The following is a 26114-nucleotide window of genomic DNA, read 5'->3' as shown; positions in this document are numbered from 1 at the left end:
CCACTGTGAAACGTCCTGCTCAAGTAGTGCTTGCGAAGGTGGTCCGGGTCGATCAGCTTGTTCTTCCAAACTTTCATTATTTCATTCATTATCGGACTCGGGCTAGAGCTGGTACGGCAAAAACCAACGGCACTGTTACCATAGTTACAGTAGTGTTTGCAGCTGCTCATGAAGACTCGGGAGCTGAAACTCAGTTATGGTAAGGGGCGTTAGATTTCCGACACACGATCTACGTGAGCGGCTTTAAAAAGAAATAACCGTCCGAATAGAAAATATGAAAAAGTGAAAACATACACAAGCACGAGAACTTCACGCATCTTCTTTAGTGTGTTTGATATCAACATGCAGGTACACAGAACAGTTCCAACTTATTGGTTTGATGAGGGTGAGTAAATGATGACAATTTTCATTTTTAGGTGAACTATCCCTTTAAAGCTAGGTCATTCATGAAAAATGACAAATCGTTTTAATTCCTGGACTGCACGAACACTGTGGTGTTTGACTTAGTGTTCACCTTTCCATTACATTCTCCCCAACCTCAGCCTCAGCGTTAGAGGCCTTCCTCTCTCCCCAGGCACCACAAAGTCCATTTATACTGGAAAGCAACTCTGCTATACATTTTATTGTTCAAGTCCCTGACCTACAAGGTGCTTCACTTCAATAATCCATTTACATTGGAATTGTACTTCTGCTCTTACATGATTAATAGATTTACTCCTTCCCAGGACAGAGAGAACTGTTTTCTTGTCTTTGCTCCAGTATTTTCCTCAGTGGAAAACCCAAAATCATTCATTGAAAAACACGTAAGCATGGACAGGAGGAAAAGCCATTTCTGACAGCCTGGCAGCTGATATGTCATGCCATTCTCTAGAAAATAACATCTTCTGTTCTGCTGTTGCTATGGCTAACAAATGCCAAACAGGGACTCAGTCTGCACTGATGCTAATTGGTATGAATCTTTTCTTTTTTTTTTCTTTTTTATACAATGACACCCTTTGAGGTGATATTTGCATCCATAAGCTTTATAAAAGCACAAGATGAATGACAACAGCATGCATGTGAACAAAGAAAAGCAGCAATTGTCTTTAAACAAAACAGTAATATTTCCATTTCAGTTGGCATTTTTTTTATAATGATAAGTATGGCATCTGTTTAAATCAAAATGTACATTTAATATGGTGATTGTCACAGTCTGTCTCCCTCATTTTCTTCAAGGACTCTTATTTTGAAGTTTTCCCCTGCACTATTTTTCCCAGAATTCACTGCCCTAATCACTTCTATCTGCTCATCATCATCCGCACCTGCCTTCCATTCCCTCATTAGTTTCCTTGTGTATATATACCCTCTAGTTTAGTTCATCATTTGCCAGTCCTTGAAGTGTTATGTTATGTTGAGTTAAGTTTAGATGTTAAGATTTATTGTTTGTTTCTTCTCCAGCGATTGTTCTACTCCAACGATTATAATTAAAAGATTGAAAGTGCTTACTCCTGCATCTCCTCTCTTCCTTTTCCACTCCTAGACACCCAACCTTAACAGTGATATTACTTTTAAATGAGGAGAAATTGCTTTTCCTACTGGTTAACAGAGTACAAATTATTGCACAGCACATTACTATTAGACCACAACATAAAGTCTATTTTTTATTGAAAACAAAACTAATTTTAAATGAGACGCTTAATTTAATTTTTGGCCTTTTGCCACTTTATATTCAATGGTCTCAAAAATACTTGGACACTTAAGCCACACTTAAAAATGCATGAATGTTTTTGCATTAACTTAAAACATGATAAAAATATAAAATCAAGCTGCATTATTTAAAAACATTTTAGTCCAAACACATTTATAATTTGAAACCTTACAAATGTTAAAACAATTAATTGCTTCAAATGAAGACAAAAAAATTTGGACAATTTCTGGATGTCAATTTTTTTTAAATTGTATGGAACATGTCCATAGTTAATGTGATGAACTGCACTATGTGGTTACAACAACGCCCATGTGAACTTCCACTAAAATTTTCCAAGAGACCATTTAAACGTAATTGCAAAAATGCTGACTAAATTAAGCTCTGAGAAAAGGTCTAGCATCATTCGTTTGCAGATGCCACTTGGTCTGATATTTTGTGTCTTATGCAAGGAAATATAATACAATATAAATACAGTACATTCAATACATTTTTAGATGTGGCTTAAGTGTCCAAAACTGTCCCAGTACATTTAGGCAGTGACTGTATATTTTAGATGAAAGTGTAGAGACATGGAAACAATAGGAAACAATAGGAAGAGAGAGCGGGTTCGGGATGTATCTGGCCAGATTTGAACTCGCAACACCCGCATAAACATCTTAGCACAATGTGTAGGAGCACGTGTGCTAGCCACTAGACCACAGCTGTGACAAATTAGAAACATTTTATTCTGAGCTTTCTTATGTTCCCATATAAGGTGAGTATCTTCAGTCTGTCTTCACCACCCACGACCCATATGTACAGTAACCGCTCCAAAAGCAACACAAATCACCATGCAGTCTATAAGCGACCAGTTTACAGAAATGAAAGGAATAATTTAACTCAGACACTGCTCGACGCATCTATTACTAAAGGCAAGAGCTATATGACAGCAGACACTGCATATTTCATAACATGACGAATGGCGCTCAGTGCTCTGTCTCTGACGGTGGTGATCCACTTGATTTTTTTACTGCATCTGTACAAACTAGGGGATGGGTCATGATGCTTGATGGTTTTCATATATACTGTATATACATTTATATATTTTTCGTTTTGTTAACTTTAGTGCCAGTGCTTTATTTAGTGTGCTATAGCTGTTAAACAGTTGCATGGTAAAATCCCCACGAAAAAGTATTTATATTAATCCTCTTTAAAACACCGCTGCTACTGTAACCCACAAAAAAAAAAAAAAAAAAAAAAAAAACACTATTCGATTACTTGTAAATTAAAATGCACATTAAAAATATCATTTATGACACGTACGTGAATCTTATATTTTGATTTATTCACAAACATTACCAAGAATGGTTTCAAAATAAGAACTTCAACAAATTATGCTTTCCTTTTGGCAAAAAATAAAATGAAAAATATGCAGAAATAAAAATGGAAAACATTTGTACTCACCTGGAGCTTACATAGAAACAAATACTGATAGCATGAGGGTAATGGCATTATAAACTCCGAGTCTACATAAAGGCTATCGCATCTCTATCATTTAACATGTAATTTTTCAGAAAATATACTCCTTCAATAAAAGCTGACTCCAACAAGAACCGAATACCAATAGAGTAGAATTCAATAAGAATCCAAATATTACAAATATTGCCACACTTTTTCAAAAGCACAGACGCCATGATATCTCATTTATCTCAATTGTAACTGTGAGATTTGGCGAGGGATTCAGAGTGAAAACAGTGCACTTCGGTGAAGCTCACGGCAGACAAATGGGGAATGGAAAATGAATTTGGGATATTAGAGTAGCATTTTTATTACACCAGAAGCTGGTGCAGAACGAGTACTCAATTACTTGATTACTCATGCACATACCTAGCGCATCCCTAATACAAACACATAACCGTTCTTTCATTTTGATGCAGAGAGACAAATGCACATGCACTTCTGCATAGAAAGCAGCTTAATGTTCTCGTGCTATTTGTCAATTATTCATGGTGGGTGCTAGAGCTTTTTGCATGCGGTGTATTACTAACGCCAGATAACTGATCCCTCAGCTACATGAGTCGCTCGTGCTAATGGCCTGTGCCACCAGCTGCTTAAATCATGCATTCATAACTGATGTTAACAGTCAGACCTATGTTGGTTGGTTCATACTCTGGTCAGAGAGTCTGGGCCAACCATAATGGTGAGCCACTGATCGATGGGGGGAAAAAAACAAACAGGGACCTGACGCTAACAGACCTAAGTGGAGTAAGTTTCTCCCCTGGCAGGTGTTGTAGGCTAAATATAATGGACTTGTATCTGTACAACCCTTCTGGGATCAAGGGCGGGGTTTGGTGTTTATTACCAGCCATTAGGGCCCTACAGGCTACCTTCTGCCTAAAATCATATCAGAGCCTTCTCTGAAATTAGCTATTATGGTTTCATTCCCCTCAAGGACTGCAGAATGATGAAGACTAGAGCCAGCCTGTTTTTCTTACTGCCTTTGAGGAGTGCAGAGGCGCCTCTGTGGCCGAGCCCTGTATGGGAGCTCATCTGCTGGACTGCAGTTAACAATAATTATTGCTCAACACCAAGAGTGAGAGGTATTCTTGTATTTGAGTCCTGAAATATACTGCACCATGCACAATGCTTATGTCACTTACATAACTTATGACCTAAGTTATATTAGGTTCTGTTGTTACAAAACAGCAATAATACTCTTTACTTAAAATTACTGGCATAAACTATTTCATTTATAACCACAATATGGGATGCAGTGGGGTGGTGTAGACATAGTAGTTGAAGATCTGGGCTGTTAACTAAAGGGTTGCAGGTTCGAACCTCAAAATGCATGAGTCACCATTGCACCATTGTGCAGGGCAATCCACCCCAGGTTGCTCCAGGTGGACTATAAAAAGTTTATTACAAGTCATTTTGGATAAAAAGCATCTGCTAAATAACTACTTACTAAAGCATTGCCACATACTGCTGTATGTTATATACAGTATAATCATGCATAGTTAGAATAGTAACATAAAAAGGCTCATCAAATTTTAAAAGGGAGCTGAAAATATTTCCTATATCTTTTGTTGTTGACATCAAAGTAGGACTGCAACAAACTATTATTTTGATAACTGATTACTCTGATTATTTATTTGATTAACCGATTAAGATTTTTTTTTTCCCTGTATTTTGTTGAAAATTAGATTTTTTAAAAACAGAAATGATTAAGTGTATAAGGATTTGGTTCGATTCACTGTACTAAATTCATGATTCGATACTCCCACAAAAAAAAAGAAAAAAAAAGAAAAAAAAAGCTTGATTCATGAAAATGTGAGTTTGAATAATTTTTTTATTATTATTACTTTTAGGACATCTGCAAAACAGTTCCTTTCATTAACTTGTAAAACATAACAAAAACTGTTCATTAAAGAGTAAAAAAAAATCCATCGGTGATGAAGTGGGACTAAAAATCAGCCCAGCAGAGGCCAATGGTGACACTAGAATAGAAATATTAATAATTCTGCTCAGCTGAAAAATTCATAATTATGTTAGATAGATATGCTGATTACATGCATTAAGTATTTTAAATTAATATAGTAATTTTTAAAATAGCATTGTCACTGATTACATAAACTATTCTTTTCAAAAATACTTTTTAACGGTAGTGTATGCTTATCCAGTAAAATAATATTTGCCATATTATAAATTTACTGGTGAAATCAGATTTTATCTTTGGTATCATCAGGACTATCAAATCAGGACACTTAGCATTATTATAAATTATATTCAACATTATATATAGTTTAATAGAGTACAAACCCAATTCCAAAAATGTTGTGACAGTATGAGAAATGCTAATAAAAACAAAAAGTAGTGATTTATAAATTATATTCAACCTTTGCTATATTGAAAGTAACTAAAACTAAACTAAACTGAAACTAAACATTATATGATGTTTTACCTTGTGAATTTCATTTTTTTTTTTTTTTTTTTTTTTTTTTTTAAATGTACAGTAATTTTAAATCAGATGATTGCAACCCACTCCAAAAAAGTTGGGAGTCGATTGTTTAGCACTGTGAAATATCACCATTTCTTCTAATAACACTTATTAAGCATTTAGGCATTTAAGTTTGTTAAGTTTCAAAAGTGGAATTTTCCCCCATTCATCCATTATGCAGGTCTTCAGCTACACAATTTTACAGGGTCTTCGTTGCCATATTGTGCATTTCATAATGCACCACACATTCTCAATTGGAGATGGTCAGGACTACAGGCAGGCCAATCTAGCACCCGCACTCTCCGTTTATTCGGCCAGTATGAGGTTTGAAGTTGTCCTGCTGAAAATTCTGGGACAGCCCTAGAAAAGACGGTGCTGGATGCAGTATATGCTGCTCCAAAATTTGTACATATCTGTCTGCATTCATGGTGCCCTCACAGATATGCGAGTTACCCATGCCATGGGCACTGACACACCCCTGGCCCATACAAACACTGGCTTTTGGACCTGACGCTGATAACAGCTTGGATGGTCCTTTTCCTCTTTGGCCTGGAGAACACGACTCAAGAGAATGTGGACTCATCGGACCAAAAAACACAGTTCCACTGTTCTACTTTCCATCTAAGATGAGACCAAGCCCAGAGACGTTGGCAGAGCTTCTGGACAGTGTTGATGTAGGGCTTCAGCTTTGCATAGTAAAGTCTTAACTTGCATCTGTGGATGCAGCAGCGAATGGTGTTGACTAACACAGGTTTAATAAAGTAATCCCAAGCCCATGTTCATGATATCTATTAAAGATGAATTATGTTTTTTAAGACAGTGATGTCTGAGGGATCAGAGATCACATACATTTAGAAGTGATTTGCGTATTGCTCTTTACGCACTGAGATCTGACCACATTCCTTGAATCTTTTAACTATATTGGGCACTATAGAGGGTTTAAATGCCCAAAATCCTTCCAATTTGTCTTTGGAGAACATTGTTCTCAAAGTGCTGGATTATTTGCTGAAGCATCTGTTGGCAAATTGACAAGTCTCAAATTATCCTTGCTCTTGAAGGTCTAGGCTGTTTTTGGAGGCTCCTTATATACTATGACATGATTGCCTCACCTGTTTAACATCTCCTCTTTCACATTGCCTTGTTATTTTAACTCGTCAAATTGGTATTAGTCTTAAATTGCCCTTCTCAACATTTTTGGAGACTGTTGTAATCATCGGATTTGAAATTACTGTACATAAATAAAAAATAAATAAAAAATGAAATTCACAAGGTAAAACATCATATAATGTTTAGCTGTAGTGTTTTCAATATAGCAAAGGATGAATAGAATTTACAAATCACTACTTTTTGTTTTTATTAGCATTTTTCATACTGTCCCAACTTTTTTGGAATTGGGGTTGTACAATCATCTGTAAACTCAGTGCACTTTTACTCTCGCACTGAAAAGTCTCATCCTCATTGTATTACAAGTGCTCACATGATGAGAGGAAACCATTTATTACACTTTAAGACCAGCACACTTTGACCTCTGAGGGCTTACTTACAGGTCTCTTGTAAGGCCTCTTCATGCGTTTTCAGTAATCGGATAGCTAACAGATCATGAAAAGACCAGGTGTAAATGCCCTCTGACACGCATTCGAGACAGATTGCAATCCGATCACTCAAACCACTTCAGGAGGTGGTTTGAGATGCATTCCAGATGAAACTGGTCAAGTATAAATGCATCTGGCTATTCAAGTCACATATGGAAACTTTGCTCCACCCAAACAGAGCTGCGTCAACATAGGGAAAACATAACAGCTATCACCGAGTATTTGCAAAGGGCTCAAGTCGCACAATAAATAACATCAAATTAATACATGGATGCACATTGTAGGAGAGACGGAACTTTTTTCTTCATTTATTTGATGCAGATCGCATGACGCTTCTTACCTGTCACATATTCCATGTTTTTTGTCTAGACTTTTATTTTGAAATTATTGTTTAGTTCCCCGTTCCTGTTAGTTTTGTAGTCCTTTGTAGTTTCATTTTATGACTGATTTTCCCCTGATTGTTTCCCCAGGTGTTTCTCGCTCCCTTGTTTGCCCCTGTGTATTTAAGCCCTTGTTTTCCCCGTTTTCTTTGTCAGTCTTCACATGTATTGTCATGTTCTGTACCTGGTTCCCTGTGTTTTGTTTTCATTTTATTCTGAGTTACCTTGTTCTTCTTTTGTTTACATTAAAAGCTGCATTTAGATCCTCCATCCTCGCCTGCCTCATTACAGAAAGACTGACCAAAAATGGATCTAGTGGCTGTCAGAATTCTGCTCCTTAAGCAAGTGGACCGTCCAGTTGAGGATCACGTCTGTGAGTTTTTAGAGCTAGCGAATTTAGTGCACTATCCAGACCGCTCTCTGGTGGTTTTCTTCCAGTCCGGTCTGAATATTGCACTGAAGGAACTAATGTCTCTGGCTGATCCTCACTGGCCACTCTACGAATATGTGGAGAAGGCTCTGGAACTTTGCGGTTCCCTTTACACAGTGGATTATGGCGGGAACCCCGGGCCAAAACCTGCATCTTCGGCTCCCTTGTCCAAGCCTCCCGCGACTACTTGCGCCAAGCTGAATGATCTGCCACTGATGTCAGTGCGTAGGGCCATGAAGACCCTACTTCACAAATTGTCAGCGCCCATGCCTGCCACGGCCAAGGATCCAACGGCCATGCCTGCCTCGGCCAACGAGCTGGAAGCCTCGTCCGTCCCAGAGCCAGCGTTGCCGGAAGCCTCGTCCGTCCCAGAGCCAGCGTTGCCAGCCTCGTCCGTCCCAGAGCCAGCGTTGCCAACTTCGGCCATCCGGAGGAAGAGAAGAAAGGCTTCTGTTCCCAAGTCTCTACCCGTGTACACGACCACGGAGATCGTTTCCAAGTCTCTGCCCATGCCCACGACTACAGAGGTCTTTCCCATGTTTCTTCCAGTATACACAACCACGGAGGTCGTTTCCAAGTCTCTGCCCATGTTCACGACCACGGAGGTCGTTCCCAAGTCTCTGCCCATGCCCATGACCACAGAGGTCGTTCCCAAGTCTCTGCCCATACTCACGACTACAGAGGTCGTTCCCAAGTTTCTTCCAGTATACACGACCACGGAGGTCGTTTCCAAGTCTCTGCCCACGACCACGGAGGTCGTCCCCGAGTCTCTGCCCATGCCCACGACCACGGAGGTCGTCCCCGAGTCTCTGCCCATGCCCACGACCACGGAGGTCGTCCCCGAGTCTCTGCCCATGCCCACGACCACGGAGGTCGTCCCCGAGTCTCTGCCCATGCCCACGACTACAGAGGTCGTTCCCAAGTTTCTTCCAGTATACACGACCACGGAGGTCGTTTCCAAGTCTCTGCCCATGTTCACGACCACGGAGGTCGTTCCCAAGTCTCTGCCCATGCCCATGACCACAGAGGTCGTTCCCAAGTCTCTGCCCATACTCACGACTACAGAGGTCGTTCCCATGTTTCTTCCAGTATACACGACCACGGAGGTCGTTTCCAAGTCTCTGCCCATGTTCACGACCACGGAGGTCGTTCCCGAGTCTCTGCCCATGCCCATGACCACAGAGGTCGTTCCCAAGTCTCTGCCCATACTCACGACTACAGAGGTCGTTCCCAAGTTTCTTCCAGTATACACGACCACGGAGGTCGTTTCCAAGTCTCTGCCCATGTACACGACCACGGAGATCGTTTCCAAGTCTCTGCCCATGCCCACGACTACAGAGGTCTTTCCCATGTTTCTTCCAGTATACACAACCACGGAGGTCGTTTCCAAGTCTCTGCCCATGTTCACGACCACGGAGGTCGTTCCCAAGTCTCTGCCCATGCCCATGACCACAGAGGTCGTTCCCAAGTCTCTGCCCATACTCACGACTACAGAGGTCGTTCCCAAGTTTCTTCCAGTATACACGACCACGGAGGTCGTTTCCAAGTCTCTGCCCACGACCACGGAGGTCGTCCCCGAGTCTCTGCCCATGCCCACGACCACGGAGGTCGTCCCCGAGTCTCTGCCCATGCCCACGACCACGGAGGTCGTCCCCGAGTCTCTGCCCATGCCCACGACCACGGAGGTCGTCCCCGAGTCTCTGCCCATGCCCACGACCACGGAGGTCGTCCCCGAGTCTCTGCCCATGCCCACGACTACAGAGGTCGTTCCCAAGTTTCTTCCAGTATACACGACCACGGAGGTCGTTTCCAAGTCTCTGCCCATGTTCACGACCACGGAGGTCGTTCCCAAGTCTCTGCCCATGCCCATGACCACAGAGGTCGTTCCCAAGTCTCTGCCCATACTCACGACTACAGAGGTCGTTCCCATGTTTCTTCCAGTATACACGACCACGGAGGTCGTTTCCAAGTCTCTGCCCATGTTCACGACCACGGAGGTCGTTCCCGAGTCTCTGCCCATGCCCATGACCACAGAGGTCGTTCCCAAGTCTCTGCCCATACTCACGACTACAGAGGTCGTTCCCAAGTTTCTTCCAGTATACACGACCACGGAGGTCGTTTCCAAGTCTCTGCCCATGTTCACGACCACGGAGGTCGTTCCCAAGTCTCTGCCCATGCCCATGACCACAGAGGTCGTTCCCAAGTCTCTGCCCATACTCACGACTACAGAGGTCGTTCCCAAGTTTCTTCCAGTATACACGACCACGGAGGTCGTTTCCAAGTCTCTGCCCATGCCCACGGAGGTCGTCCCCGAGTCTCTGCCCATGCCCACGACCACGGAGGTCGTCCCCGAGTCTCTGCCCATGCCCACGACCACGGAGGTCGTCCCCGAGTCTCTGCCCATGCCCACGACCACGGAGGTCGTCCCCGAGTCTCTGCCCATGCCCACGACCACGGAGGTCGTTCCCATGTTTCTTCCAGTATACACAACCACGGAGGTCGTTTCCAAGTCTCTGCCCATGTTCACGACCACGGAGGTCGCTCCCGAGTCTCTGCCCATGCCCATGACCACGGAGGTCGTTCCCGAGTCTCTGCCCATACTCACGACTACAGAGGTTGTTCCCAAGTTTCTTCCAGTATACACGACCACGGAGGTCGTTTCCAAGTCTCTGCCCATGCTCACGACCACGGAGGTCGTCCCTGAGTCTCTGCCCGTGCCCACGACCACGGAGGTCATTTCCAAGTCTCTGCCCGTGCTCACGACCACGGAGGTCGTCCCCGAGTCTCTGCCCATGCCCACGACCACGGAGGTCGTCCCCGAGTCTCTGCCCATGCCCACGACCACGGAGGTTGTTTCCCAGTCATCCAGGACCCTTTGTCTCGAGCCTCCCATGGCTCCACCTTCCACTGCTTCGCCCCCTCGAGCCTCCCACGGATCCGCCTTCCACGGCTTCGCCCCCTGATCTGCTCTGGTCTCCTTGGTCTCTTGGCCATCCGCCTGATCTGCTCTGGTCCCCTTGGTCTCCTGGCCGTCCGCCTGATCTGCTCTGGTCCCCTTGGTCTCCTGGCCGTCCGCCTGATCTGCTCTGGTCCCCTTGGTCTCCTGGCCATCCGCCTGATCTGCTCTGGTCTCCTTGGTCCTCACTTCCACCGGCTCTGCCTTAGTCTTCCGAGCCCCCAGCTCCACCTCAGCCCTCTGAACCTCTGGCTCCAGCTTGGTCCTCCGAGCCTGCAGCATTGCCCTGGCTCTCCATCCCTCTGGCACCACCTTGATTTCAAGCCTCCCTGACTTTGCCTTGTTCCTCTTTTCCCCTTGCCCCTTGTGCCCCCCTGAACTACCTGTTTTCTGTTTTCCCCCACACCCCATGGACAAATTTGTTTTTTGTAGATCATCTGGAATCCGCTCCTTAATGGAGGGCTCTGTCACATATTCCCTGTTTTTTGTCTAGACTTTTATTTTGAAATTCTTGTTTAGTTCCCCGTTCCTGTTAGTTTTGTAGTCCTTTGTAGTTTCATTTTATGATTGGTTTTCCCCTGATTGTTTCCCCAGGTGTTTCTCGTTCCCTTGTTTGCCACTGTGTATTTAAGCCCTTGTTTTCCCTGTTTTCTATGTCAGTCTTCACATGTATTGTCATGTTCTATATTTTTTCACTTGTTTGACAATAAAAACTTTGCCAGTACAGTAAGACAAAATACACTTTAAAAATAAATTCTCTGAAAAACCTAAATACCTTATGCAGTGTTGTTTCTAAAACAAGATAAATCAAATTGTTTTGATTCATGTTTTACGGATTTTTAGATATTTTTACAGGAAAACAATACAAAAATTATCAAGAATACGATTTTTGCCCTAATATGGTAACGTGCATGTAAAATGACTAGAAATAGCATTTTAGCTTAGCGTAAAGCTGACAGTTTACACAAGGTTTATTTCTATTTCTTCTGCTCCAAACTTATTTCAAACTTACTTCTCTGTCTGCTCATATGAATGTAACACATCATAAGAAAGTGTTTCACCGCTGTTCAAATGCACTTTGGATCGCATCATTTATATGTATAAATGTTTTCCATCTGAAAGGACTAAATATTAAATGAAACAAATGACAATAAAATGCAAAGTAATCTCTTCAGTAATCAAAATACTTTTTGAATGTAACTATTCTAATTACCAATTATTTAAATTGTAACTGTAGTGGAATATAGTTACTTATATTTTGTATTTTAAATACATAATCCAGTTACCTGTATTCCATTACTCCCCAACCCTGATTATAAAACTTAGAAAACAGCAGTAAAATGTAAGTTGAGCTGGACAGAAACAACTCTTACATAAGCACATCAAACAGCACAAGCACTCTGTCAACAAACAAGACGCAGCAACCGGTCCTCATTAAACTGTATTATTAAAATGATCTTCTTTGAAGTGTTCATTAAGTGCTCTCGTGCGCTGGACAACTTGGGTCGTGTTTAATCTGCTTCAGTTCTGTCTCTGTCAAACAAGTTATTATGCAAAAACATCTTTCACTACTGTAAAGTGACGTCACTGACTTCTCTGTGCTCACCGCACATATTCAACTGATTGATAATTTAAATCAGTTGTCGATGATTTTCATTATCAATAACCATGGCAACAATGTGAATGGATGACATTACACAAATTGAACAATTTATTCTGCAACAATTAAATGTGTGTTAAGAACGCATCTACAACTACAAGCTACACATGCAATGTCACCTTTTTTTAATTAATATTTGATTAGAAATAATAGAGACAATGTACTGATCTCTCTCTCTATCTATGGATTCAGATCTCAGTCTCACTATCACTGAGACGCAAGGGTGGACTGGGAAGAGAAACTGGCCCTGGATTTGAAAAAAAAAAAAAAAAAAAAAAAAACCTGGGCCCAAACTTGTTTAATGGGGTTTAGTGGGTGGTAGTTGCCCAAAAGTTGTTGAGCGGGGCGATGGGGGGGTTGGGGGTCGGCTGCTCTGCCCCGTTTCATGGCCGGCCCACCGGGAAAAGTCCCAGTTCTCCCTATGGCCAATCCGCCCTGAGATGTGACAAACAGCAGTAGTGCGCACAGCGTTCATGAAGGATTTTTATAGATAACCAAAGCAGCCAGCCAACCCTTCACAGAAACCACAAAAGAAGAGGAATACGGACCTGGTCATTTGAAGGGCTCTCATTAATTTAACAGAGCCTGGTTTGAACTCTGAGTGCTTTTTGGAGCAGACACCACAGACACAAGGAGCACTTCAGTCTTGCCCCAGGACACCAGGGAAATAGGTGTAGAGCTACAACAGTAAAATACCTGTTAAAGTCACCACAGATCCTGCTGTGGGATTCTTTTGACTGATCTCTACAGCATAATCCGCATTAAAGCCCAAAAGCCTGATTAAACAACTGACTGCAAGAAGCATTATCATTCCAGTATTTCAGTGGCTGCAGTGTCAGGGAAGCCAAAAGCAGATCAGATAAGCTGTACCAATGGAAAAGAGAAAAAGCGAAGAGGAAAAGAAAAATTAGGGGCCATGTGAATAATTTCTCCGGCACCAAACAGATTGACAAAATAATGAATTTTTAAACAGCTTGCTCAAACTTTTTAAAGCGCCACAGAGCCACAACTAATTAGTTATTGTCTCTCATAATATTAAACTGGGATAGGAGAAAGTATGGCTGCCCCCGACCAAAGATTTTCCTAGTCGAACAGTAGTCGTTAGTTTAAGCCATTAGTCGACTAGTTGTCGCAAGTTTATGATATTAATTTAATTACTTATATATATATTATATTATATTATGTAATATATATATATATATATATATATATATATATATATATATATATATATATATTGGGGGGCATCAGAAAATGGTTTGAGTTCCAGGGCTGAGAAAGAATGTTATATGTAACACTGTTAACACCATTCTACATTACAGAGAAATACTAAACCGTAATAATGAGCCTTTACAAGCGCACTCACGAAGTGAGCCAGAGCGACACCAGCAAAAATGGTAATGATTCTGAATGTGTCGGAAAAACCAGCAAGGAAACTGTCTGAACATTTTGTTAATTTATAGAGAGAAATGCACATTAGGGTTGTGCCGACAGACGATGATCTCAGGGATCGATGATGGTCAGAGTGATCGCCAATAGCTGATGCTTTTGACGATGTCAAGACAATAGTTGGCTCATTTTCCCATGTATTAAATAATTATTTTGATTTATTAAGCTATTATTATTATTATCAAATTAATATTACAATTAATTTGCCCATAGACACACAGACACGTGCTTGAAGAAACACACTTTATTATATTATTAAGAACAGATGACAGAAAAGCCGTCTATGTGCACGTATGACACGCTGTTTGTACGGAGGCGTGCAGTCTCGTGGAACATGTGCATGTAAAAGGATCTCACTCTTTCTTTGTTTCTGTCTTCTGAATTTTTTTTTTTTTTGCAAAAACAGTATCGTCTATGAGTGCTGCAAATGACTTCACATCTCAGCTCAGGAGGTGCTTTGAGTTCAGTTCGCTTTATTTCCACAGAGCAGTTCATTGTGAACGCAACTCTGTAGCCTATACATCTGTGATTAAAACATAAAATAATAAAAAAACACGTTCACCTCGAACCATGATTTATATTTCAGTGATTATTATCATCATTATAACTATTATTTTTACATTTATAATTGTTTTTATGTCTTAATTTATGTAAGTAATTTTCCACCTGCATGTTTAGACAGATACTTGCCTGATGGTAAATGGAAAGGTGTGTGTATGTATATGTGTGTGTATATATATATATATATATATATATTATTCTTTTATCACCTTATTTTATTTGCTTTTTTGTTTCGTTTGGAGTGCAATTTTAATTTAGAAATGTATTTGATTTAAGTTTTTCGTTTTTTAAATAAAATTAATTTAATTTTCAATGCAAAATCACTAAAGCAAGAATATTCACCAATCCCTGAGGCCAGGGGTTGCTGATGTACTTGGATATTGCGATATATATATATATATATATATATATATATATATATATATATATATATATATATTGTGAAGGAGGGAACAAAACAAATTATTCACACACGACGTATTTTCCCAGACAACGAAATACCCAACTGGTGGAGAATGCACAGATGAAGTAGGTTCTTTGCCAGAGAGATGTTGCCCTTCACAACGGTTGTAAAGCAACACACATTTTAATTACACTTTTTTTTTTTTTTCAGTTTCATTTGAATTTTTAGTTAAAATAAATAACAAATAAAGTTCAAAGTTTGAAATCAAGGTGTCTTGCTTTATTGTGTAGGCTTAAACCTAACCCTGCTTAATGAAAATTTCCCCATAGTACCACCTAGCGTCCAACCAGCGCAGTGTTCATCGGTTTTCAGTGGAGTTTTTTTTTCTGCGATCAACCGACCAATCAAAACTTGGTCGACCAAGACTCTTCTCATCGACTAACGTTTGGTCGACTCTCCTAGGGCTGCCCACTGATAAAGTATTTTAAAAATTGAAACCTTTACAGGAAAAATACATTTATCACAAAACATTAGTGCATTGGTCCACAACAATTAAAAAAAAGACTTGGTGTCTCTTTGCAGCAGTTTTCTTATAATAATGAGCTCAAATATCATAGGCTTTTCCAGGAAACTACTAATCAAACTCCCAGTAAATGACTTTTTTCATTTATCTGAAAATTATAAATCAATTATTGACAATAAATGCTTAATCTGTCAGTGTCATCAAACAAACATAAACTTGTTTATTCAATGACTGTAATGATATTGTGTGCTACTGCTCCCTTCATTATGTGGTTTCTGTAAAATAACATAATGTTCACCAGACAAAGTGTTCTCAAATAATCCCTTTCCAGATCCAAAACAGACCACAAAAAGCAGCACTGGATTTATTGACAACACTCTATTCTCAAAACACTGCTTTTAACTCCCTTTCAGCTTTCCTACAAACGTTCTTCAGAAGAGCAGCTACTGAGCATAAAATCTTTTCTTGATACAGCCCATTTATAATACAACAACAAAAATCATTTTGTTTAAAGCTGAAGTGTGTAACTTTTTCTGTGTTTAAATACTTTCTACTATCCCAGCTTAAAATGCAGAGACAATTCTAAGTCATTTGTAGGTTAATTTTCATGGTTTAAAGAACTGTATCTCTGGACACTTTCAAAATTCCTGTTTGATTTGAGTGACCCGTTCAAGCCGACACAACAATATTGACTCAAGCAATGGCATGAGTTGGGGGCACGACAATCTGTTTGTTCAAATCAACAGCAGACAAGGGGCAGATTTTGAAGGCTGTTTAAAAACAACGTTTATCTTTGCAATTCTGTTCTGTGGCACTTAAGTAGGACTGGGAAATATTCCATTTTTTTATATTGAAGATGTAAAATAAACATGTTTATGCAGCAGTTGAGTATTCTAACCACTCACAGACATGTCCGTTGAGCAATGAAACAGCAATGACCAATCAGAGAGGTTTAAATTAGACCTCAGTACTATCAGTTTATGACAATTGATCCTAGTGCGCAAGTTTTAAACTGTCTAATCTGTTTGCAGTGACACGTGAAAATTAATACTGAAGAAACATTACCTGACACTCGAAAAGAAGCTGTAGAACAAAAGCGAAAAGAACTGTGGAATTATTTTTGATTCATTTTACGCTTGCAACGTAGATGGTAAATTCACTGCTAACAAGCAACGCGACAAAACTAAAATGCTCCCATTCTAATCAAGGCATAGACGCGGTTTAAATAATTGATTTATTATGCTGATTAGACAGCTTTGTTTTTAATGAGAGCATTCGCAAGAGTGCAGAACTCTGTTTAAAGCATCAGTGAGCTCACGCTCAACTGCGCAGCTCAAACAGTGTAAACCTGCAGTGAGTGAGAGCTTCAATCATTATAATGGGAGAGTATGTCGCGTTGCTCGAATTCAGTGTACAATTTATTAAAAATGTAATAACAGTTTAGTTTATGTTAATAAGTTGGCGAATGTGAATTTGAGTTGTATAAAATAGCAATAAAGTAATTCAGCTTAACTGTTCTAAACTTGTTTTGGAGGTGTAGCCAACATAAAGAATATGGCATATTTCACGAATCACATGTCTGCTCTAATAAGACCCATTTACCCCGCAGCTGCTATTGGTAGATTTAAAATGTTCACGAATTGCACAAACTCTGATCGCAAATGGTTGTTTTTAATTTCCAAAGTGCAAACGCTGAAGCCAAATATGATCTAACGATGATCTTACGTGAACAAAATCACCATTGAAGATCTAAAAGTTTGAATGGGCACCTGTCTCACCACCAAAGGACTTTCTGAATGCAGTAAGTAACTTGGTCAATTTAAATCGGCTGTTCAAAAGTATGAATATTAAATGTCATATTTACTGTATGTGAACCAACAATTTAAGAGGTAAAAGACATATTGAATGTCTGATGGTAGTTTTTGATTTTATGCTTCCTTTCAGGTTTGAGGTGTGCATTTATCAACCTGTTACGTCACACAGGCATATTGATTCAAGTAAAAACTGGTTGTCAATAGTTACCTACATTTCTAATAGAACCCACGTATATTTCTTCTATACCATAGATATCCCTTTAAAATAACTTATTAGGCCTAACATTAACAAATATTATTACAATTGAAATGCTTCAAAGATGTTTAAAAGGAACTGGAGCGCAGCTCATATCCACCATTGAAATCTGCTACTCTGAAGAATCGCGCGGTTGTGCAATTTGTGATGTTACGGTAATTTAATCTTTTAATTGACATTAATGATCCTACGATTAAAATATCAAGGGTAATAATCGATAATTATGAATTTTGTCATAATTGTGCAGCCCTATTCATATCACACTTTTAATGTGGCCATTACGTTTCCTTGAAACCATGCCAGTAGCTCCCTCCACGTGTCATACATCACCAATATGCGAGAGTTAAGAGAGATACAGTACTTTAGAAGCATCTTTGATTTAAAGTTTAAAATGCAGATGTTGTTGAGAAGTTTGATTCATTTAAAAAAAAAAAAAAATAAAAATAAAAAAACTGTCCTTTTCAATGAAATAGTTAAAAACAATATTTCAAGGAGTCATTTGTATTATCACTCAAAAATATCCACAGAAGTCTTTGCTTGGATTTTATATGCTTAGAAATGTTTTAGTAAAAATACATGTACAGTAGGTATTGTAGCAGTCAATTATGTGATGTTATTTTGATCCATTCAAATAAATTATTTTGTTACATTGTGTTAGCTAAAGGTGCTATATGTAATATTTTTACTGTACTAAACCATAAAATGAGGGCAGTGAAAGGTCAGAGCAAGTATGCAGTGTACTCAGCTCACAGACATTTGAAAAGATGAAAGACAGACCAGAGACGCTTTGAGAAGGGAGAGGGGAAAGGGGAGATATACAACAGGATCCAAGACAAATAAAAAGGGAAAAAAAAGTATGTCCCCTCTCTGAGCATATGCTTTTCATTAAAAATGTGCAAGTTCTTTTCTAAAAATGGAAACCAGTCAGAAGCCAAATATCTTCAGGGGACGTGGAGGGGCTCAACCATTTCATGTGCCAATGGAGTGTGACCCCTTTGTGGGCCATGTCAGAATATCATCTGTGGTACCATATACCATGTGACCAGCACTTTGTAGTTGTGATTTTTCTTAAAATACTGAATGCAAGAGCCAATGCCCTTGCTGTTCTTGAATATGTTGCTCCCTTAACTGCAATAACAAATTAAAGAGATATTTCACCAAAAATAAAAATTGTCTTATCATTTACTCACCCTCATGCCATCACAGATGTGTATGACTTTCTTTCATCTGCTGAATACAAATGAAGATCTTTAGAAGAATATCTAATTAGCTATGTAGGTCCTCACAATGCAAATGAATGGAGACCAGAACTCAGATGCTCCAAAAGGGTATATATGTAGCATAAAAGTATAAAAGCAATCCATATGACTCCAGCTGTTAAATCCATATCTTCTCAAGTAATATGATAGGTGGGTGAGAAAAAGATACATTTTTAAGTCCTTTTCTACTGTCAATCTCCACCGTTAACCAGCCCCAATCAGTGGGTGGCTGAATGCGAAAGTGAAAGTGTTGATTTACAGTAAAAAAGGACTTAAATATTTATCTGTTTTTCACCCACACCTATTATATCGCTTCAGAAGACATAGATTTAACCACTGGAGTCTTTTTGGATTACTTTTATACTGCCATTATGTCCTTTTTTTGGCCTTCTGAGTTCTGGTCACATTGTGAAGACCAGCAGAGCTAATAAAGTATATTCTTCTAAAAATCTTAATTTGTGTTCTGCAGATGACAGAAAGTCATACACATCTGAGATGGCATGAGGGTGAGTAAATTATGAGAGTTTTCAATTTTGTGTGAACTATCCCTTTAAGGCTGGGAAGCATTTGACAAAACAGGGTTTGAACTTACAAAAGAGAAAAAGAGGCCAAAATTAAAAATTCTGAGATGAGCTCATGTGGGAGACTTTGGGCATGATACACCTATATTTTCTTTTGGGGGGAAAAAAATGTCACTCAGGTTCTAGCTTGTACCAACATGTTTTATTGCAGCAGGAATGCTGCAAAGTTAACTAAACCCCTTCGTTTGGTCTATTCAGTGCACATTAGTACTGAGTACAGTACAGTAATCATTAGACTGTAACATGGCTGCAAAACACACTGCAAAAAAATCTCGTAAACACAACTGCATCCCAGGGATTATCAAATTGTTATCTGCCAGAACTGCCAGTAGACTGCAAAAAAATCTCGTAAACACAACTGCATCCCAGGGATTATCAAGTTGTTATCTGCCAGAACTGGAAGGACTGTATCACTGGTCAGTGAGAATTTTAACACATGTACAGTTATAGACTGACAGAGTGAGAAACACCCACACACATCTGCACATGTACATAAATGTACATAAGTACACTTAGCTATGGCAACAGGGGTTTTTAAGGACACCAAAATTGTGGATATGTTCAGAATAGTATGCTTGCATACTACTTGTACAATTTTTGCTGTATATAGTAAGTATAATGTGCATTTACACACGGAATACCTGGTTGGCCTACTACATGTGCAGCATACAAGCAAATCAACAGGTCCGATTTGAATTCCATTTCCATTATGACGAATACACAGGAAGAAAATAAACCAATATTTTTAATGTCTTCATGGCTCACTATTCGATCTAACTGCCAAGTTCAGCCAATTGTACACAATTTTATTTAAAATGCAAAAAGTGTATTTTATTTTCAAGATGATAACTGGACTCCTCTCTCTAAATTAAAGATGCAACATGGTGAGGTCATATGACAATGTAGCATACTACGGTTTGAATCAGTTTATCATTCCATATTGCATAGCATACATATTGTATTGCAGACATGTTACACAAGGTTACTGCCACTTACTTGGACAGTGAAACGCCTCCTGCTTTCCCAATAAGCTCCTCATGATGCAGAACTGCATTATTCCAAGGAATGTTCAGGAATTTCAGAAGTGTCCTCATCCACTTTTCTGGGTGCAGGACGAGCTGTTCATAGTGCACAGGTAGGCACTTGTCCGCTGCCTCCAGGCACTGTGTATACATTGTCTCTATAGCCCGGTTCCACTTTGTTAGGCAGTCCCGGTAGCTGCTCAAGTCAAACCCGGCAATGGTGACTTTGCGTGAGATCATTGAGTGGACGGAGGCCCTGCCGTCACGGATCATAAGAATGAACTTCGCGTGGGGGAAGATCTTAGCTAGGTAGGTGAGGGATTTCAGGGCAAAAGGGTCTTTATTACACAGGTAGGTGGCCGGCTCCCCATGCTTTACTATGATCTCCAGCAGGAACGCCTGCATGGCTGAGTCCAAGACCTCGTCCGTTACTCCGGCTTCGTCAAGACGCATTTTCTCCCGCCCAGAGCGACTCCACATCTGCTTCATAGCCAGAATGCGAGGAATGACCCGGGTCTCTTCCCCACAGCGTACATCAGGGTGAGCATCCAGCATAGCCCGCATTAGAGTGGTACCACTGCGAGGAACGCCACCAATAAATGTAAGAGGCATGTCTTTATTGTAGATGAAGGGATTGCTGAGGTTCTGGCCCGTGCGTATGGTGGTGCGCAGGCTGCTAAACAGCGGCTGGCTGCGCTCCTCTATCCGGTGGTGGCACTCCATTGCGTGCCTTCCCAGGTAGAAGACTGTGACGGAGCTGATGACCAGGCAGGCCACTAGTAAATTCTGCTTCAGCTTGCCGATCATTTTGGGGGCGAGTGGGAGGGCCGATAGAGGAGCCAGGGGTGGGCTGAGAAGGGTAAAGGGAGTAGAATAGGGGGGTGGGGTGATATTGGGTGAGTTGCGGTTTGAGTTGGACACCCAATACTCAGGACTGGCCGTGACAAAGCAAGCAGAGGTTAGGATCTGCTGTGCGCAGTTCTTGTCGAGTACCTGGCTCCATCAGGCCTGAAACACACAACAGAACAGAACTCCATCATCCACTCAACATTAAAATTACACCATTTCTAATGACTCATCTTATTCAATTATAGATCAAAGAACAACACTGCAGAGCCAAAATGATTGATGCCAACATGAAACCAAAAATGACCCTATTTACTTTGTGTTCTTAATACATTCCTAGTCTTACCGTGCACAATTTATTGTTGTTCTCTATTCCAAATAATGGGCATCGATGAATGTCTTCAAAATCCTTTATCAAAATGTAGTAACTTTGACATCACCAATCCCTCTTTTTTTCCAGACCCTTTGCTTCAACCACTTGGCTGCTTTCTGGCATGCAACAGCCTTATTTTACGATCCATTAAAGTCTCACCCACCCCTTTTTCAAATTTTTCTGAATATCCAATTTCACTCAGAAAGAAGTCAGATTATGCAAGTAAAATGGATTGCGAATGCAGTTGCATGTTGACATTTAAAAAGCTAAAGGAAAATGACTACCTGCCCTGTTAAACCAAAAACTGAAACGTAACTGAAATGAGCTTTAGACATCAAGCAAATGGACTGAAAAAAGAATTTAAAAAAATAAATCCTGCCAGCAAGGACAAAAAAGTATCAGACTTCAACATATTGGACGATAAGCACAATTGGATTTTGGATAAAGCGACTTGTGAAAGAGATACAAGAGTGAAATCAGAGACATATCTGGTCACATATCTTAACTTTGACTCATGTTTCCTCCCACTGTCTTTGTACAGAGAGCTCATCTTCACCAGCAACAAGATGTATGACCTTGCAGTCTTTAATTTGCACAGCGTGGTACACAATCTTAAGGAGTGAGTAGCCAATTCGACACAACAAGCAGTGCGCATAAAACCTGACCCACTGCTTGGCTCTGGCGTGTTGGGTTTGTTGCAAGGTTTTCCCCATGCTATTCTCTGGCCAAAGTACCGATCTGAATAGCACACATTGGCCGGTGTCAGAACTGTGCTTAAACACACAGGTGGAGGACAAACAGAAAGAGAGAATCATGCCGATCATCATGTAAACTAGATTTTTACATTTACTGAAGTACATGTGATTGGTGGCTACCCATGCAAAACTCACTGCCACAATGCTCAAGTATTATGGGTGGTTGCTAGAGCATTGCTATGGTGTTCTGAGTGGTGTAAATATATTGTTATGCAGTTGCTTAGGTGTTCTGGGTGGTTGCAGGGTACAGACTAATGTAATTCAATGACTTTTCCATGAAGTTTCCAGTCATTTAGGACTGCTGAATACAGATTTTTAAAAAGCATTTGATTCAGACCAAATCGCTAATTAATCATTCAGACTAATTTGTGAACCATTCTGACCAAATCATTGATTCAAAAGAACAATTTGCTAAAAAACAAAAGAGAGAAAATAAAGTCTTCCTCAACACAAAAGCAAAATCTACAGTTGAAGTCAAAAGTTCACGCTTAGGTTGAAGTCATTAAAACTCATTTTTTAACCACTCCACAGATTTCATATTAGCAAACTATAGTTTTGGCAAGTCGTTTAAGAGATCTACTTTGTGCATTACATGAGTAATTTTTCCAACAATTGTTTACAGACTTATTGTTTCACTTTTAATTGACTAAATCACAATTCCAGTGGGTCAGAAGTTTACATACACTAAGTTAACTGTGCCTTTAAGCAGCTTGGAAAATTCCAGAAAATTATGTCAAGACTTTAGACAATTAAACAATTAGCTTCTGATAGGAGGTGTACTGAATTTGAGGTGTACCTGTGGATGTATTTAAGGCCTACCTTCAAACTCAGTGCCTCTTTGCTTGACATCATGGGAAAATCAAAAGAAATCAGCCAAGTCTGACCTCCACAAGTCTGGTTCATCCTTGGGAGCAATTTCCAAACGCCTGAAGGTACCACGTTCATCTGTACAAACAATAGTACGCAAGTATAAACACCATGGCACCACACAGCCATCATACTGCTCAGGATGGAGACACATTCTGTCTCCTAGAGATTAACATAGTTTGGTGCGAAATGTGCAAATCAATCCCAGAACAACAGCAGAGGACCTTGTGAAGATGCTGGAGGAAATAGGTAGACAGGTATCTAAATCCACAGTAAAACGAGTCCTATATTGACATAACCTGAAAGGCTGCTCAGCAAGGAAGAAGCCAATGCTCCAAAACCACCATAAAAATGGCAGACTACAGTTTGCAAGTGCACATGGGGACAAAGATCTTACTTTCTGGAGAAATTTCCTCTGGTCTGATGAAACGAAAATGGAACTTTTTGGCCATAATGACCATCATTATGTTTGGAGGAAAAAGGGTGAGGCTTGCAAGCCAAAGAACACCATCCTAACCGTGAAGCATGGAGCTGGCAGCATCATGTTGTGGGGGTGCTTTGCTGCAGGAGGGACTGGTGCACTTCACAAAATAGATGGCATCATGAGGAAGGAAAATCATGTGGCTATATTGAAGCAACATCTCAAGACATCAGCCAGGAAGTTAAAGCTCGGTCGCAAATGGGTCTTCTAAATGGACAATGACCCCAAGCATACCTCCAAAGTTGTGGCAAAATGGTTTAAGAACAAAAAAGTCAAGGTATTGGAGTGGCCATCACAAAGCCCTGACCTCAATCCGATAGAAAAGGAGGCCTACAAATCTGACTCATTTACACCAGTTCTGTCTGGAGGAATGGGCCAAAATTCCAGCAACTTATTGTGAGAAGCTTGTGGAAGGCTACCCAAAATGTTTGACCCAAGTTAAACAATTTAAAGGCAATGCTACCAAATACTAGCAAAATGTATGTAAACTTCTTACCCACTGGGAATGTGATGAAAGAAATAAAAGCTGAAATAAATAATTCTCTCTACTATTATCCTGACATTTCACATTCTTAAAATAGTGATCCTAACTGACCTAAGACAGGGAATGTTTTCTACAATTAAATGTCAGGACTTTTGAAAAACTGAATTTAAATGTATTTGGCTAAGATGTAAACTTCTGACTTCAACTGTAGCTGGTGAAATAATTTTAGGCAGAGGAAAACTAGAAAAATATACCTTCTCTATGGTCATTTCCATGACATGATCCAATATTTAATCAATTTCCATGGCTTTTCCAAATATGGCAATCACAATTTTAAAATTCCTGCTATTTCCAGGTTTTCCATGGTTGTGGGAACCCTGTAGGTTGTTCTGGGTGGTTGCTTACTGACCCAAGTCAAAAGAGCCCAACCCTTAAGCCTCTATGATATTCTAGTCCTTAGATATGGCTGGGATCCCTCCTTCAATGTAAGTATATAGGGTTATTTTTTCACCCATTTCGTCAGCAAGATGTATTGTTAAGAAAAGTAATTTGCTACCTCTCCAAAGCCACACAATTTGAAGTATCGATTTTGTCTGTAGCACAAACAGTGCAGCATGAGTCATGCACAAAAGTTTAATACTTAGGATTAGTTTGTTGAAAGTATGAACAATAATAATAGTAATGCTTGCCTTAGCAAGCATCTCTAATGAGCATCTTGGCACTGCACTGGAAACCCAAGAGACAGTCTTTTCGAAGTTTTGTTTCCATGCACTATGTCCAAGTTTTAATGATTTTTACCAGAAAATGCATCTAGTCAGTGAGCTGTAATTGTTTTTTTTTTTGTTGTTTTTTTCTTGTTAACTCTACCTCTTTTGATGCCAATCTAAAATGATATTAGTACTGTCAAATACGTGAACACAAATGAGCTCATTCCTATGACAGACCAAAGACATTTTAAACACACAAGGTCAGCCATAGTTTTCAATAAATCATTTATAGGTCTCGTCAAAGAAACAAAATGTGTGTGGAGTCTTAAGCCATTTTCCTCAATCACAAGGTAATCCACAAATCACAGGTATTGAACTGCCATGGGTCCCTCTCTCAAACAATCCAAACGAGGTTAACAACCACAATGACCCACCTGGGAACCCGGCCAATAAAGTTTCTTAAGACACCTGAGCTAGATACCGCTGTGATTCTTCTATTCCAGGAAGCTGGTGCTGGTAAAGTAACCCTTCTTTGACACAGTTCTTCATCTATGTGCAGAAAAAGGAGATTATTTATGATTATCATTATTCATTGCAGTCAAGAAATTCTTAGAAACAGATATTGCATTACCCTGCAACCTACATTACATGAAAACGAGATTCCTCTATAAATACAAACTCACAGGCACTTATGCATACAGACAGTCACCCAACCAGATTCATGGGGCATTGGGAATGGTACGGAGGCTGTGGGAACAAATATTGGTCACTAAGTCTATGGTTTCTCTTATAAAACGGATAGTTCCGTTCCTTTGTGCTGATTGGTCAATGTACAGTATTCAAGTCATGCAAAAATGCACTATGTGGAACACAAAATATTTTAGGCAGATAATAGTCAGTCACCATTCACTTTTATTGCATCTTTTTCCAAGGTGACTGAGGCTAACAGAGAGAGGAGAGAGACGGATGGAGTAATTGCTATTCAGCACTGACTGACCAGTGGGAGGAGTTTAGATGTACTCAAGGACAACATCTACACCAAACACAAAGCA

General features: G+C 40.0%; 1 protein-coding gene across 8 annotated transcripts in view; it reads right to left on the bottom strand.

Annotated features, from left to right (window-relative positions):
- Positions 1-26114, bottom strand: part of LOC127429746 (protein-tyrosine sulfotransferase 1) — a 66497-nt gene that overhangs the window by 32806 nt on the left and 7577 nt on the right. For 4 of the 8 annotated variants that reach the window (XM_051678880.1, XM_051678885.1, XM_051678887.1 and 1 more), the window contains exon 2: positions 20524-21557. In XM_051678880.1, coding sequence (XP_051534840.1) covers positions 20524-21356 — 833 coding nt within the window. In that variant the 5' untranslated portion in view covers positions 21357-21557. Of the gene's footprint in view, positions 1-20523; positions 21558-23342; positions 23469-25496; positions 25612-25745; positions 25810-26114 lie in introns of all 8 variants that reach the window. The other 4 variants (XM_051678883.1, XM_051678881.1, XM_051678882.1 and 1 more) reach the window with 4 other exon arrangements.

The sequence above is a fragment of the Myxocyprinus asiaticus genome, chromosome 39 (assembly GCF_019703515.2).
Source record: "Myxocyprinus asiaticus isolate MX2 ecotype Aquarium Trade chromosome 39, UBuf_Myxa_2, whole genome shotgun sequence".
Classification (NCBI taxonomy): domain Eukaryota; kingdom Metazoa; phylum Chordata; class Actinopteri; order Cypriniformes; family Catostomidae; genus Myxocyprinus; species Myxocyprinus asiaticus.
This window is presented reverse-complemented; position numbering and strand designations above follow the sequence as displayed.